General features: G+C 38.9%; 1 protein-coding gene across 3 annotated transcripts in view; it reads right to left on the bottom strand.

Moving 5' to 3' along the window:
* Positions 1 to 17295, bottom strand: part of LOC126198654 (phosphatidylinositol 4-phosphate 3-kinase C2 domain-containing subunit alpha) — a 266382-nt gene that overhangs the window by 69892 nt on the left and 179195 nt on the right. For all 3 annotated transcript variants that reach the window (XM_049935126.1, XM_049935125.1, XM_049935124.1), the window contains one exon: positions 3739 to 3974. In XM_049935126.1, the coding sequence (XP_049791083.1) occupies positions 3739 to 3974 (236 nt within the window). The remainder of the gene's footprint in view (positions 1 to 3738; positions 3975 to 17295) is intronic.

Raw genomic sequence — 17295 nt, 5'->3', positions numbered from 1 at the left:
CTGGTGCAACTGAATATAAAAATTAGATTTTTGCACATTTTGTACACCTATATGACAGCAAAGTACTGCACAAATTTTTACATTGATATTTGACTGTGAACAAAGATATGAGTTTTTGAAAACAAGGAAGTAATTCACATTATGCAACAGCTGATCTTAAGGTTGTTGCCTATTTAAATTGTGTAGTGTTTGAATGTAATAAAATTTAGCCGTGACCTATATTTAGTTAACACTACCACCCTGTTTTAGTTAGTATTATTTATTTTAATAATAAAATATTAAACAGTAGGAACTTTTGCTTAATTATATGTTAAAAAATTGCCCATTTACATCTTGGTTTATTCTCAATTACATAGCACATTATTACAAGTTTAAAATGATAAAAGTAAAATAATAAACATGTGAAATTTTTCTATTGTTGAGAAGTTTTGTGCATGAATTTAGTCCTCAAGACAGATTTGTACACGAGTTCAGTGGACAGAGTAACAAGTGTGCACATGAGCCCAGCCGTCAGTGACCAGTCTGTACATGAACTGTGTACCCCCACTACATTTGCTGGGTGTGGCACTGTTTTAGTCAGTCTGCTCAGAAACCTCTTTCGGAGCAGATGTATATACTTCACTAAGAGTGGAGAATATTTTATGTGCTTTTCTTGTGAGTGTAATTTTTAATTAACCAAAATCAGTTCAAAATTTAATAATAAATTAATATCAAAGATTAATTGGAATGCAATAAAGTGAATGAACAGTACTCTATTGGACAGATAGCAAGTGAATTGTGTCACAAAACAGTTTATGAATCAGTTTCAAAATTAATGACTTTGATGAAGTTTTTCTGTATCATCAGTTCGTACCTCAGAATATGTTTTTTCTCATGATAGTCACTATCACATTTTTGGAAAAAAATGCTCTGGTCCACTCAATGTTCATAAAAAGCCAGTTATTAAAGGTTTGAGGGAAATAAAACTTGAACATGTGTCCTTGTTAACTGAGGGTGAATTAGCTTCATGAGTGAAACTTACTGTGACTCCTGGAAATTACCTTTGCCCAAATCATTACCCAAAAATATTTATGGTGGATCCAGAATCAGAATCATGTTGTTGTGGTCTTCGGTCCTGAGACTGGTTTGATGCAGCTCTCCATGCTACTCTATACTGTGCAAGCTGCTTCATCTTCCAGTACCTACTGCAACCTACATCCTTCTGAATCTGCCTAGTGAATGCATCTCTGTCTCCCTCTACGATTTTTACCCTCCACGCTGCCCTCCAATACTAAATTGGTGATCCCTTGATGCCTCAGAACACGTCCTACCAACCAATCCCTTCTTCTTGTCAAGTTGTGCCACAAACTTCTCTTCTCCCCAATTCTATTCAATACCTCCTCATTAGTTATGTGATCTACCTATCTAATCTTCAGCATTCTTCTGTAGCAACACATTTCTCTTCTTGTCCAAACTATTTATCGTCCATGTTTCACTTCCATACATGGCTACACTCCATACAAATACTTTCAGAAACGACTTCCTGACATTTAAATCTATACCCAATGTTAACAAATTTTTCTTCTTCATAAACGCTTTCCTTGTCACTGCCAATCTACATTTCATATCCTCTCTACTTCGACCATCATCAGTTATTTTGCTCCCCAAATAGCAAAACTACTTTACTACTTTAAGTGCCTGATTTCCTAGTCTAATTCCCTCAGCATCACCTGATTTAATTCGACTACATTCCATTATCCTCATTTTGCTTTGGTTGATGTTCATCTTATACCCTCCTTTCAAGACACTGTCCATTCTGTTCAACTGCTCTTCCAAGTCCTTTGCTGTCTCTGACAGAATTACAATGTCATCGGTAAACCTCAAATTTTTTATTTCTTCTCCATGGATTTTAATACCTACTCCGAACTTTTCTTTTGTTTCCTTTACCGCTTGCTCAATACGCAGATTGAATAACATCGGGGAGAAGCTACAACCCTCTCACACTCCCTTCCCAACCACTGCTTCCCTTTCCTGCCCCTCGACTCTTGTAACTGCCATCTGGTTTCTGGACAAATTGTAAATAGCCTTTTGCTCCCTGTATTTTACCCTGCCACCTTTAGAATTTGAAAGAGAGTATTCCAGTCAACATTGTCAAAAGCATTCTCTAAGTCAAAAAAATGCTAGAAAAGTAGATTTGCCTTTTCTTAATCTATCTTCTAAAGTAAGTCATAGGGTCAGTATTGCCTCACGTGTTCCAATATTTCTACAGAATCCAAACTGATCTTCCCCGAGGTCCGCTTCTACCAGTTTTTCCATTCGTCTGTAAAGAATTCGCTTTAGTACTTTGCAGCTGTGACTTATGAAACTGAAAGTTCGGTAATTTTCACATCTGTCAACACCTGCTTTCTTTGGGATTGGAATTATTATGTTCTTCTCGAAGTCTGAGGGTATTTCGCCTGCCTCATACATCTTGCTCACCAGATGGTAGAGTTTTGTCAGGACTGACTCTCCCAGGGCTGTCAGTAGTTCTGATGGAATGTTTTCTACTCCCGGGGCCTTGTTTCGACTCAGGTCTTTCAGTGCTCTGTCAAACTCTTCACGCAGTATCGTATCTCCCATTTCATCTTCATCTACATCCTCTTCCATTTCCATAATATTGTCCTCAAGTACATCACCCTTGTATAGACCCTCTGTATACTCCTTCCACCTTTCTGCTGTCCCTTCTTTGCTTCGAACTGGGTTTCAATCTGAGCTCTTGATATTCATACAAGTGGTTCTCTTTTCTCCAGAGGTCTCTTTAATTTTCCTGTAGGCAGTGTCTATCTTACCCCTAATGAGACAAGCCTCTACAGCCTTACATTTGTCCTCTAGCCATCCCTGCTTAGCCATTTTGCATTTCCTGTCGATCTCATTTTTGAGACATTTTTATTCCTTTCTGCCTGCTTCATTCACTGCATTTTTATATTTTCTCCTTTCATCAATTAAATTCAATATTTCTTCTGTTACCCAGGTACTAATAGATGAAGAAGCTTGCACGGGATAGAGTAGCATGGAGAGCTGCATCAAACCAGTCTCAGGACTGAAGACCACAATAACAACAATAACCCAAGGATTTCTACTAGCCCTCATCTTTTTACCTAGTTGATCCTCTGCTGCCTTCACTATTTCATCCCTTAAAGCTACCCATTCTTCTTCTACTGTATTTCTTTCCCCCATTCCTGTCAGTTGTTCCATTATGCTCTCCCTGAAACTCTGTACAACCTGAATATATGCATGTTGCACATTTCTGGTATCTGCAGCCATGAGGGCAACATGTACTGTGCAGCATAGCAATAAATGAGTTTGTATCACAAAGCTGTTTCTGTAGCATCACGGCAGTTATTCATGTTCTTTAACAAACTTAGCAGTTTTCATTTTTAAAAATGTGGTAAATTATCATATAACAAGCTGCTCTTTCTACAGACTATTAACTGAATCATGTCTACTACTAAATAAATAAAACATGGGATCCATCACTCCTTGTGCAACAACTTTGTCATTTTACTACTTTTGTGTAATATGACCATCCAAAGAAAATGACCTCTGCTGTCCACCAAATTAAAATGTTTAAAAATCAAGACACAAAGAGTACTGTAAATCAAATAATGCATGAAGCAATAGCTGGATCAGTATGTAAGAATCACTAAGTTCCATATAATATGTAACAAAACCATTCAGACAAATAACTTCCAAAGATCATATAAAATATTACAAACTTACGTGTAGGTCCTGGGAATAAAGCTGAGCAGTTCACCATCATTATGATCGCCAGTAAATCTCAACTGTGCTAAATTATGGAGAAAGAAATTGAACTGTGTGAACCAAGACTTCAAAGAACTTTCAATCATTCTTGCAAACGTTGCAGCTGCTTCAGGATTCGACAAGTTAGGCAGAAGTGCCCGTTGCACATATTCTACTGCCTCCTTCGTTACACCTGGTATTCCAGAGGACACCATCTATAATAATGCAAACACACAATCATGCAAATACACAATTATGCAAATACACAATTATGCAAACACACAATTATATAAATAAGGAATATCACTTTACATTGGGTGTATATTAAGTGTAGTGTGTGTGTGTGTGTGTGTGTGTGTGTGTGTGTGTGTGTGTATTAAACGAGCATTAATAATTATTTTATGTGCTGGACTGGTCAAGGAATAAAAGGAAAATAATTTTTAAAAAAATTAACTTTTTTTAAAAACAATTTTCTTGGTAACTTTTCATATCTGCAATACTACATATCCATGGCCACATTCACCAATACCTCTTTAGAGCTGCATCAATTCAAACAAGCAAAGGAATCTGCATTGTTAACGCTGACTGATGGCGAAGAAAATTCAGTTCAAACTCTGCTTTGTAGATGTACTAAGCAGTGCAATGAATGGTTAATCAAGCACTACACATGGTAAAATTATGATATGCACACAAGACAATACTAGCCTTATGATTAATCTTAGAAGGTAAGACATACGAAAAGCAATCCTCTGTTTACTGCATTAGTAGGCTTAGAGAAATGCTATGGTATATTGATAATTTTTACTTTGTGGACCATCTGACAACAACTGAATGAAACACAATTTCATGCCATACGCGTTTTGCCTTTATTTTCTGCAAGGCATCTTCTGTGGCCTGGCATATGTACATGTGTTTGCTATTTAGCTTACATTTTGGTCACTGTACCTATAGGTTATAAACAGTTCTAGTGGTTGGTTTTTGCCTTTATGAAGTAATATTTTGAACTGTACTTCAGGCTGTGTGAACTATTTTCTACTTATTACGCTCCTGTTGCATTTTTGGTGTTGTTCTTCTTCTTCTTATAAATGCCAATTTGCAGTTTTTCCACATTTCACAGCACTATGAACTGAACACTTGTTTTGATGCAATATTTTGATTTGTGTTGCCAACTGTCAGATGTTATTGTTAAAGATCGAATGTTATTGCCAATTTTCGACTGTAATTATTGAAGTATGTCTGTGTATGCATTTGTGTGTGTGTGTGTGTGTGTGTGTGTGTGTGTGTGTGTGTGTGTTTCCCTGTAATATTAACGCAACTGAGGAAGACAGGACTACAAAAGTTGAAGATGTTAATACAGCTATGTCAAGCATTCCCTGTCGAGATGGACAACAGGTTCAAGAAAATACATCTGAGACTCCATAACACGACTGCAACAAAATAATAAGAATAAGCAGCCATGACAATCATCTTATACAAATGCAAGAAAACTTCCACATTCAGAAAGCCATCACTGAAAACAAACATGTGATAAATGAACTAACATACATCAGCACAGGCTCCCTACTACACTTAATAAAAGAAATAGTAAGAAAAAAAATCATCCCGTTCACACAACCGGGGGGAGGGGGGGGGGGCCTTCTGGACACACACACACACACACACACACACACACACACACACACACACACACACACCACAGGACAATGGCATCGCTTGACTAGAGTGGCCAAACCCCATTGAACATGCCTAGGATAGATTGAAAAGGGCTGTTCATGGACGATGTGATACACCAACCACTATGAGGGATCTATGCCGAATACTCATTGGGGAGTGGGACAATCTGGACCAACAGTGCCTTGATGAACTTGTGGATATTATGCCACAAATGCATACACAATCAGATTACAGATACTTCAATAATTACACTCGAAAGTTGGCAATAATATTCAATATTTGACAACAACATTTGACAGTCGGCAACACAAACCAAAACATTGCATCAAAACAAGTGCTCAGTTCATATTGCTGTAAAATGTGGCAAAAAACGCAAATTGGCATTTATAAGAAGAAGAAGAAGAAGAAGAAGAAGAAGAACAAAAATGCAACAGAAATGTAATATGTAGAAAATCACCGTCAATCCTGGACTAAACATCTTCATAAATTCGATCATATCCTTTATTAGGACATTTATTAGTTCCTCCTGTTTCCTTAAATGACTGATATACAATCCAGAATCCTGCATTTAGCTGTGAAAATTTTATTCTTTTACCCAGGAAAACTACACAACATACCCAATTTCTATGCAACCCCACTGTCGACCCCACACCACATGAGTCATTGTTACAAGGGAACCTCCCCATCGCACCCCCCTCAGATTTAGTTATAAGTTGGCACAGTGGATAGGCCTTGAAAAACTGAACACACATCAATTGAGATAACAGGAAGAAGTTGTGTGGAACTGTGAAAAAATAAGCAAAATATACAAACTGAGTAGTCCATGGGCATGATAGGCAACATCAGGGATAGCGTGAGCTCAGGAGCGCCGTGGTCCCGTGGTAGCGTGAGCAGCTGCGGAACAAGAGGTCCAAGTCTTCCCTCGAGTGAAAAGTTTACTTTCTTTATTTTTGCATAGTTATGATCTGTCCGTTCGTTCATTGATGTCTCTGTTCACTGTAATAAGTTTAGTGTCTGTGTCTTGCGACCGCATCGCAAACCTGTGCGATTAGTAGATGAAAGGACGTGCCTCTCCAATGGGAACCGAAAACATTTCATCGAAAGGTCATAGGTCAACCGATTCCTCCACAGGAAAACACATCTGATATATTCTATATGACACTGGTGACGGCATGTGCATCACATGACAGGAATATGTTGTCGACCCACTTAACTTGTACACTTGGCGAATGGGTAAAAAGATTCTTCTACCTTGCCCGATTTAGGTTTTATTGTGGATGTGATAATCACTCCCAAAAAAGTGATGAAAACATAAGAGTTTGACACATAAACTGAAAATAAAAAATTAAACTTTTCACTCGATGGAAGATTTGAACCAAGGACCTCTCGTTCCGCAGCTGCTCACGTTACCACGGGACCACAGCGCTCCTGAGCTCATAGTGTCCTAGATGTTGCATATCTTGCCAATGGACTACTCAGTTTGTATATTTTGCTTATTTTTTCACAGTTCCACACAACTTCTTCCTGTTTTCTCAATTGATCTGTGTTCAGTTTTTCAAGACCTATCCACTATGCCAACTTATAACTAAATCTGAGGGGGGGGGGGGGGGGGTGTGTGCGATGGGGAGGTTCCCTTGTTAGTGAGTGACCCATATGCAAAATCTGTCAAGTACATCCACCTACTACATTCTAGTGCAGTCCTGTTGCAATAAATTTCTATCGGAGGAAGAACCACACGTGAAGGTCTGCAGTATAACTATTGTGCGACATTTCATTTCAACATGAGTACACCCAAGCAGTTGTCTGTACATATAAATGGCGTTGGTCACTTTAAACTCAATGATCTGATTCATGAACATTCTGTACGCCACACAATAATGGCTGGAAAACCTGGTTGCATTGATGTTGCATTGGACTGTTGAACCACATGGAGTGGGACTTTCCTGCAGGACACAGCCTCTAATCTGCCAACCACATACATACCTAGCAAGAAAGGCCAAATACTAATAATCATCAAATCAGTATATTTAATCTGTAAGTGAGTGGTTGAGAATAGCCATTTTTTGTTGTGTTATCATGGTCTTCAGTCCAATGACCAGTTTAAAGACAAGTCTGATGGTGCTCTCCATGTGAGATTATGCCATGCACATCTCTTCATCTCTGCATAAATACTGTAACCTACATCAATTTGAACCTGCTTGCTGTGGTCAAGTCTTTGTCTCCCTCTCCAATTTTCACCGCCCAAACTTTTTTTTTATAACTGAAATGGATAACCCTTGATGCCTCATCATGTCCTATCAGCCAATCCATTCTATTCAAACTGTGCTAAAAGTTTCTTTTTATTACTATTTTGACTCTAACAACAAAAGAATGGGAAGACTGATAGAAGTCAGCCTTCAGGAAGATTACTTTGGGTTCCGAAATGTAGGAACATGCAAGGCCCTACTGACCCTGTGACTCATCTTAGAGGATAGTTAAATTTATAGGAAGTGTTTGACAATGTTTAATGGAAATTCTGAAAGTAGCAGATAAACTCCAGGAAGAGGAAAGTTACCTATAATTTGTGTAGAAACCACACTATAGTTTTGAGAGTTGAAGGACGTGAAAGGGATGCAGTAGTTGAGACTACCCTCTTCATCCTCAAGAACTGCAGCAGAACATTTTGGATGAGACTGCAACAATTCCAGCAGTCCAGCCTTCAGCAACTACTAGACCAGGGCCCAAAACTGCCAAGAGATGAATGGTGGTCACTTTTAATATCTGCTATAGTCAGGTTATTACTGTATTTCCTTTATTCTGCTGTGTTTCTTTGTACCCTGGAACTCTGTTCTCCTTAACAATTTTATTTGCTCAAATCTGTATTTTGCATGGAAGGAATATAGAGGATATAAAACCTAGGTATAGTTTTTCTGCGTTTGTGTGTGCCTGTCAATTATTTGCACCCATGAAGACAGTACTGGCCAGCCATTCTGACACACTGAGTAATTAATATGTTGGCTGAACACAATGGTGTGTTCCTTGCATTTAAATGCTACTAAGTACACCTGCGATGAGCACTGAAAGACCTGAGTCGAAACAAGGCCCCCAGAGTAGACAACATTCCATTAGAACTACTGACAGCCTTGGGAGAGCCAGTCCTGACAAAACTCTACCATCTGGTGAGCAAGATGTATGAGAAAGGCGAAATACCCTCAGACTTCAAGAAGAATATAATAATTCCAATCCCAAAGAAAGCAGGTGTTAACAGATGTGAAAATTACCAAACTATCATTTTAATAAGCTGCAGCTGCAAAATACTAACACGAATTCTTTACAGATGAATGGGCAAACTGGTAGAAGCCGACCCGATGACATTGTAATTCTGTCAGAGACAGCAAAGGACCTAGAAGAACAGCTGAACAGAATAGACAGTGTCTTGAAAGGACGATATAAGATGAACATCAACAAAAGCAAAACGAGGATAATGGAATGTAGTTGAATTAAATCGGGTGAAGATGAGGGAATTAAATTAGGAAAGTAGTAAATGAGTTTTGCTATTTGGAGAGCAAAATAACTGATGATGGTTGAAGTAGAGAGGATATGAAATGTAGACTGGCAATGGCAAGGAAAGCATTTCTGAAGATGAGAAATTTGTTAACAAGTATAAATTTAAGTGTCTGAGAGTCGTTTCTGGAAGTATTTGTATGAAGCGTAGCCATATACGGAAGTGAAACATGGATGATAAATAGTTTGGACAAGAAGAGAATAGAAGCTTTCGAAATGTGGTGCTACAGAAGAATGCTGAAGATTAGATGGGTAGATCACATAACTAATGAGAAGGTGTTGAATAGAATTGGGGAGAAGAGAAATTTGCATCAGAACTTGGAGGCCAAGAGATGAATACACTAAACAGATTCAGAAGGATGTGGGTTGCAGTAGGTACTGGGAGATGAAGAAGCTTGCACAGGATAGAGTAGCATGGAGAGCTGCCTCTAACCAGTCTCTTGACTGAAGACCACAACAGCAACATACCTTCAATTCACCTGGAAGTCATTTTGTAGGTAAGTCAGCCATTTCTTCAATAGTTTTACAATTACAGATTTTCTTCTTGGGACATTGCAACGTTTGTCTTCAGAGACAGGGACAATGTCAAGACTGCTATACATTTAATCTTTCAGTCTTTCTTCTGGAAGAGACACACACCATAGTGCCTGAAGAATTTTGGTGTAAATTCTAGAAACACTCGGCCTTCAACCATCTCAAACACCGGATAATTTAGCTACGAGTGCAGGAGAGTGAGAATGTTTCTACTGATCCACCTGTTTCTATGTGCAGGTCGGAAGTTTGTTATTAGAAGATTGTAAGAGGGGGCAAGTCACTGACGACAACAAGTATTTGCCGCCAGCGTCACAGAAGACATGAGGAGAACTCAACAAATAATTATGTTGTATTCTTTGATGTGTTAAGTGTCTGTGGTGATTGTAAAAAGACTATTAAACAGTTGAAGATAGATTGCTATGCACATTCATGTATTGGAATTGCTTGTGACTAGAGACTTTTAAATACTTTTAAATTACTTTATGTCTTGGACTCGGAGAAGTCAAGACGCATGTTTATATTTTCATATGGTTTTTAAACCAACTCTTATGTCTCAATGTACTTAACGTTTTCTAAAGCTCAAGTTATGAGTAAGACAATGAAGATATTTATGTGTCTAAGAAGAGAATTTTGTTCTGCACAGCAGTTCTACTACACCGTTAATCAACGAGTATGTTGACATTTAAGTTCATATATGTGATTACAGAAATATGAAGATATTATTTTCTATTACGGAAAATGTTAGAACGTGGTGACCCAAGCAACAGGACCTGAAGGAAACGGGGATTTAAAAACAGAAACGGAAAGAAGATATTAGGCGTTGCCATAGCAACCAGGCCTTACAAGATATGAGAACTGTTTCCAGAAATTGTATGGAGTCCAATAAACAAATGGAAGAAAGTTACGAGTGCAACGCTGTAAAAGACGTGAGAAACTAAGAGCGGAGAAAACTGGCGAGAAAACATCAACTTTTCGACTAAAAAGGTCGGTTGTGGAGAGTAAGTAGTCTTGACACACGTACATCGGGTCGATGCCAACGTCGTAACCAGCCAACGATGTCGACTGCACCATCTGCTGCTCACTGGTACTGACTCCGTGTCCGCTCACCGACGACGACGATGAAACCAATGTCCGACGCCGCTGGTGCCAGTGCTGTCCACCGGCGCTGATTACACATTCACTCACCAGTGCAGCTAGAAGTCTACATCGGGTGAGTGAAAAACAATTTTTTGGTAAAGTTGAGGGGACGAGTGGAAGATAAACTATCAGTGTAGTGTAGTTATTGGACTCAGTGGTGAATTTTCTTTTAGACGATTACTAGGTCTAAGATCAATAAAATTACGAATCAAGAACAGCAACAAACTTCAGAACCAACAATGGCCATTGAGGAGAATAGGGAAATGCCTGACTTGTCTGAATTAGTGAATTTAATTAATGCCCAGTGGGCAGATTCAGCAGCTGTAAATGCTCAAATTGCTTCCTTAAGAACAAAGTTAAATGCTCAAAATGCTTCCTTGAGACAAGAACTAAACGGTAGATTAGATGACCAGAAGGCTGATTCAGCCGCTCTAAGTGAAAAATTAGATGCTCAGAGTGAAATTTTAAGTTATCAAAGTGAAACCTTGAACAGTCAAGCAGCAAATATAGTTTTATTAAAGACTGTTTTTGACACTTTTAATAATAAGGTAGAAAATCTGAAGTTAGATTTAAAGAGTGAACTCACTATTTCTTTGAATAATCAAGTTAATCAACTATTTACTGAGTTTAACCATAGACAGGATGAGCAACTTCAGGATTTAACTAAAAAATTAGAATTTGACATTGAAGATAAATTTAACAATGTAGAAACAGAACTTGTAAAAAAATTTGGATCATTTCAAAGCATATGCAATGTTACCTCCGATGTTGTAAATCAAAGGTTGCACACCCTGAAGTATAATATTGAGAAACAAGATAAGCTAATTCCTTTTGTCCAATCACAAATTGCAGGTGTCAACACTCGAGTAGATACCATGGAAAGGGATTTTAAAGAGAAACTAGCGACATTAGATACCTTAAATATAAGCAATCTGGAGGAACAAGTAGAAGAGTTAATAGACAGAAAAGTGTCCGAGACGGTAATCTCTAACAATATTTCTTCAGATTTAGCTTTGGGACTTAATGATACGAAGCAAGGCAAAGATAGATTACGGAAAGAAGTCAAACTTGTCCAGGAGAGATTAGAACACAGAAAAACTTTACCTAATGTTGTGTTACCGAGGAAAGTGGTGACTGTTTCATTGTGGGGAGACTTTCACACAAAATTTAATGAGAAATGTTGGTCCGTAAGTAATCAAGAGAGGTTAATGTCAGATCCACAGGATCCGGGCGGAGTCACATCTGTCTCCCAGGGACATTAACGCTCTGTGTTAATGGGCCGGGTGACAACCGTTGGATCCCTAGTTGTTTTTGGTGTTTCTTCTGTACTATTTTTCCTGCACCGAGTTCCCTTCAAATCTTAAACTATTCTGTAATCTATTCTTTAATTCTTAAGCTATCCTATAATGTTAGAAATTAGGAAACCAGATATGACTACAAGATCAAGACCATACTGCTTCTTGTAATAATAGCAATAAGTGATTGTACCATTATTCGTGGTCTCATATGTGTTACGTGGGCTTCTGGTCCATGCTATGATAAATTTTTTTGTTATATCAAATCAGGACTGAATCTTCTATTAATGTTTTCATAATATGCTCCTTAGAAGCAGTTGGATTCCGATCTGATATATCGGCAGTTACATCCAGAGCAATTAGTGCCTGATAAGTATTTCAATTGACTTCATACTCCGCTCTAGTTAATGATGGTTTTAAATCCCTCCATCAGCATAGAGTTTGGAAGAAGTCATTCTGAGTACTTATCACCTTCACGCTCTGATCTAGTCAGCGGTGGTCTTGAATCCCAGCATCAGAGTATAGTTACATCTTAATTTTGCTTAAATTATTCTTTGAGAGTAATGAAGGAATATTAGATTAATAGAAAATGAAAGTTTATATGAATCTTTACATAATTGTGATAACATGATACATAATTTTTACCCTTTGTCAGGGATAACATAAACTGGTTCTTTTTTATCACTTTTGAAAGGGATGGTAGTGTAAGTACAAGCATGACTAACACTAATCACACACCCCACCTTACAGACGCCACTCGCAGACAAGAGTAACTGATTCTTCACCATTTGCCTTTCCATAGGCGTTGCTAAGATTTGTCTTCGCTGAAGAATCAGGATACACACACACACACACACACACACACACACACACACACACACAGATACACTTAAACACAAACAGAAGAATTATGAATTAGAAACCTAAAGTGATGTCAGAACTGCCAAGGGATTTCGGGAATAAAGATATATGTACATCTGAATCGCTGCACATATTACATTGTTGATATGTGATGGTTCTGAATCATTATTTTTTGTTGCTCTCAAAAATATATTTACATGTGCTGTGCTAGTCCTTTGAGAAAAGGCACAGTATCTACTGGGAGTTGGTAAATAAAGTAGACATAGCAACTACTATGTGTGGGCATGATATCTGTTTATGTGGTAAAAGTGAGGAGTGAAAGATGACTCTATGGTATTAGATGAAAAGTATTAGGAAGTGGAATAGAAGTGTAAAGTAGATTTGTAATTTTACCAGAGAATATTTAAGAATATTATTCATTAAGATATATGCTAGGGCAATGAACCAGGAGGACTACTGAAGAAAAATATGGAGGGCGCACTCGACATTATTGGATGAGAAAAAGGGTGGATAGGCAGACCTATGAAAGGCTGACCTATACTGCGCTGACAGGGGCACCAAGAAGGGGATTGACCAGTACCATAGGAGTATAAGAATAAAAAGGGACGTACCTGCCGAAATGTAAGGAAAAAGGGTATCCATGGATCAACCCACTTAAGGTATAGTTACTATCCCTAAAGGGTAAAAGGGCAGTATTGTGACAGAAGTAAAATGTTTAAAGAGATAAGTCCGGTAAGTTTGAATTCTATGCAGCACTAGCATTTTTACATTTTAGACTTACAAGTGTCAGAAGAAGGGAACACTTTATTCTACGCAGAGTTCCTCCAGATTACATAAGTAATGAATAAGTACATACTTAGGAAAAGTAGTACATGAAGTAAGAGCAAAGCAGTGGAGTATTCATGAGTTATGTGCACCTGGAATTTATGATTGGAAGAGGAACAGAAAACAAAGATTTGGTACTCAGGATTTTTTTTAGATTGAAAAGAGCTAACGCCAACATGGATTGAAAGGTTCATATTTTGTAATAGTGGTTAAATATGCACAGTTGTTAGTAAAAAGAGAGGTACTGTCAAAAGATAAACAATTGTCTTGTGTAATATTATTGTACATAATGAATATGAATATGTATAAAATATCGTGTGTTCGAACTAAGGGGAGGGATATGTAGTGCCTCAAGAATTTCGATGTAAATTCTAGAAACACTCAACCTTCAACTGTCTCGAATACCTGATATTTTACGTACAAGTGTGGGAGAGTGAGAACGTTTCTACTGATCCACCTGTTTCTATGTGCAGGCCGGAAGTTTGTTATTAGAACAGTGTAAGAGGGGTGAGAGACTGACGACAACAAGTGTTTGCCGCTAGCACCACAGAAGACATGAGGAGAACTCAACAAATAATTATGTCATATTCTTTGATGTGTTAGTGTCTGCAGTATTGGAAAAAAAAAGACTATTAAACAGATGAAGATAGATTGCTATGCACATTGATGTATTGGATTTGCTTGAGACTAGATACTTTTAAATTACTTCATGTCTTGGACTCTGAGAAGTCAAGATGCATGTTTATATTTCATACGGTTTTTAAACCAACTCTTATGTCTCAATGACTTAATGTTTTCTAAAGCTCGAGATACGAGTGAGACGACAAAGATATTTATATTTCTAAGAAGAGAATTTTGTTCTGCATAGCATTTCTAGTACACCGTTAATCAATGAGTAAGTTGACACTAAAGTTCATATGTGTGATTAATAGCTTACAGAAATAAGAAGATTATTTTTTGCTGCGGGAAATGTTAGAAAACGCGCGCGCGCACACACACACACACACACACACACACACACACACACACACACACACACACAGAGAGAGCCACTGTGGGTGGAAACAGATGTTTTGTGTGTGTGTGTGTGTGTGTGTGTGTGTGTGTGTGTGTGTGTGTGTGCATGGGCATTCTATTTTAGAAGAAGATCCTTTGTTCAAAAGCTTAAATGTATAGCAGTCTTTTCGTTGTGCCTGTCTGCAACTCAACGTCTCCTCTATATGATCAGTCTATCCTTTTCGTAATAGTGTACGCCAACAGGTTCCATTGTTTCTGATATATATTCCTGTGTATTTTGTCAGAGTGCATCTTTACAATGGGTACTCAAAGTTATGACTGTCACCTCAAAAAATAAAGTTATGCGTTTAATTTCTTTGTTTCTTTGCAGGTACATATCTACAGACATCTTATACAATGAAATGTGTGTCCCACAGCATTACAGCATGACACTAGAAGAGCAAAGACAAAATGGGACAGACCATTGATAAAGTGGAGAATTGTCTGAAGTCATCTGGACTAGCCCAAAACACCTGCAACATTTCTGCTACTGCTGAAAAATAACTGCACGATACTCCACTTTATTAATGGTCTGCACAATTGCGTTATTGTTCCTCTAGCAGCCTGTACAGTACTATGGTGCAGACATTTAATGTGTAACAAATACATGCAAAGCAAGCCAAAAGATTACACTGATGAGCCAAAACATTATGACTATCTACTTAAAATCAATCTCTCTCTCTCTCTCTCTCTCTCTCTCTCTCTCTCTCTCTTTTCTTAGGGCATAAAAACAAACCATGTCAAAACTGTAGAACATGAAGATAGAGACGAGTTAAAAACGACTACACGTCAAGTGCAATTGACAGAAAAACAGGGATGTGCAGCCATAGAGAAACAGAAGTCCAGAACTAAAAATCAAATGGCCTTTGCCATATCGCTACAATGCATAAAAAGTAAAATGCAGTTGACAGCCCACTCGTTGTTCACTAAGACGGCCGATAACTCAGATGGCAAACAACAACCGGGAGCATAAGTGGTTAAAAAAAGGGCATTCCGTTACGAAACGGCGAATAGTCAAAAGTTGGGTGCAATGTGCACAAAGTGGTGGGAGAGAACCACTTAACAAATGGCAATGGCTAAAAAGACAGTACCCAATACACAACCTAGTTAAAACGATCTCCTCGTGGGGAAAGGGCCAAGAGGAGGCCGTCCAAGCTGCTGGGAGAGACTTAATAACACGGAGCTTGTTCCCATGAAAGGAGGATCAAAGGTGATGCCAATGCGACACAAAGCCGACTGATGGCAACACAGAGGTAATCGGAAGGAATGTAAGAACTAGCTGGCTGAGGTACAAGGATTGCAGTCTTGGCAGCAGCGTCAGCAGCCTTGTTTCCTGTCAGACCGATATGACCAAGAACTGACATAAAAATCACAGTGGCTCCATCAAGAGTGGGCAAGTGACAGCTTTCCTATACCCATGGCATTAAGGGATGGATGGTGTGCAGCACACAGAGGCTTAATTTAAAGGGCACTGTGTGAGAGTGAGCAGGTGAGACAATTGAAAAGCCTGTGTCGCCAAATGTACTCTGTGGCCTCATACAGGGCAAACAGCTCTGCTGTAAATACTGAGTAGTGCTCCGGAAGCCGATACAAAAAAACGTCAGCGCCAATGACGAAGGCACACCCGACATCATGGTCAGTAAGAGAGCCATCAGTGTACACAAAGGTACAGTTAGAAAGTTCTGTGCAGAGGCCGCAAAACTGAAGGCGATAGGGTGAGCTAGAGTAGTGTCCTTAGGAAGCGAATGAAGGCCAAGGTGAACACAGGTCGCCACACGAAACCGAGGTGGTGAAGGGTTCACACCCACCACGAAAGTTGCAGGTAACGCGAAGTTAAGCTGCTGCAGCAAGAGCCGAAAGTGAACTCCACAATGTAACTGTGACAAGGGACACGCCCCATACTGGCGATCAAGGTAGTTATTGAAGGAAGCAGCATAGGATGAGTGGTCATGCATGGCAGACAAATGGCATGCATATCTGCTAAGAGAAAGTCACAGAGGTAGGACAGTAGTAGTTCAACAGCTTCTGCATACAGACTCTAAACCGGGCTAGCGTAAAAGGCACCAGTTGCCAAACAGATGCCACGATGGTGGGTAGTACTGAGATGGTGTAAGAGGGATGGACACGCAGATGCATAAACGAAGTACCCATAGTCTAGTTTCAAATGGACGAGGAAACAATTCAAACAGAGGTGGGTGGTTTGATCTGCACCCCAGGAAGTACCATTGAGGACACGTAGAACATTATGGGACTGCATACAGCTGGCTGCCAGATAAGACACGTGGGAGGACCAAGAAAGTTTTCTACCGAGCATGAGTCCTATGAATTTTGAAGTCACAGTCTGGGATTTCTGCAGAAAACCATTCACAACATGGGTAGGCAAAGTGACAAGATGATCAACTGCAGAATGGTGCACTTGAAATCCACACTGTACAGTGGTTAGTAAACTGCGAGACTCAAGCCACCACATAACCAAGCATGATTCATATATTCCTTTACCTTGAAAACAAGGCTGGTGAGAGAAATGGGATACTAGCTAGAAGGAAGGAGTTTGCCATTACCGGGTTTAGATATGGGTATGATGATGGTTCCACGCCAGTGTCTGGGAAAC

This window comes from Schistocerca nitens, chromosome 8, assembly GCF_023898315.1.
Source record: "Schistocerca nitens isolate TAMUIC-IGC-003100 chromosome 8, iqSchNite1.1, whole genome shotgun sequence".
Classification (NCBI taxonomy): Eukaryota; Metazoa; Arthropoda; class Insecta; order Orthoptera; family Acrididae; genus Schistocerca; species Schistocerca nitens.
This window is presented reverse-complemented; position numbering and strand designations above follow the sequence as displayed.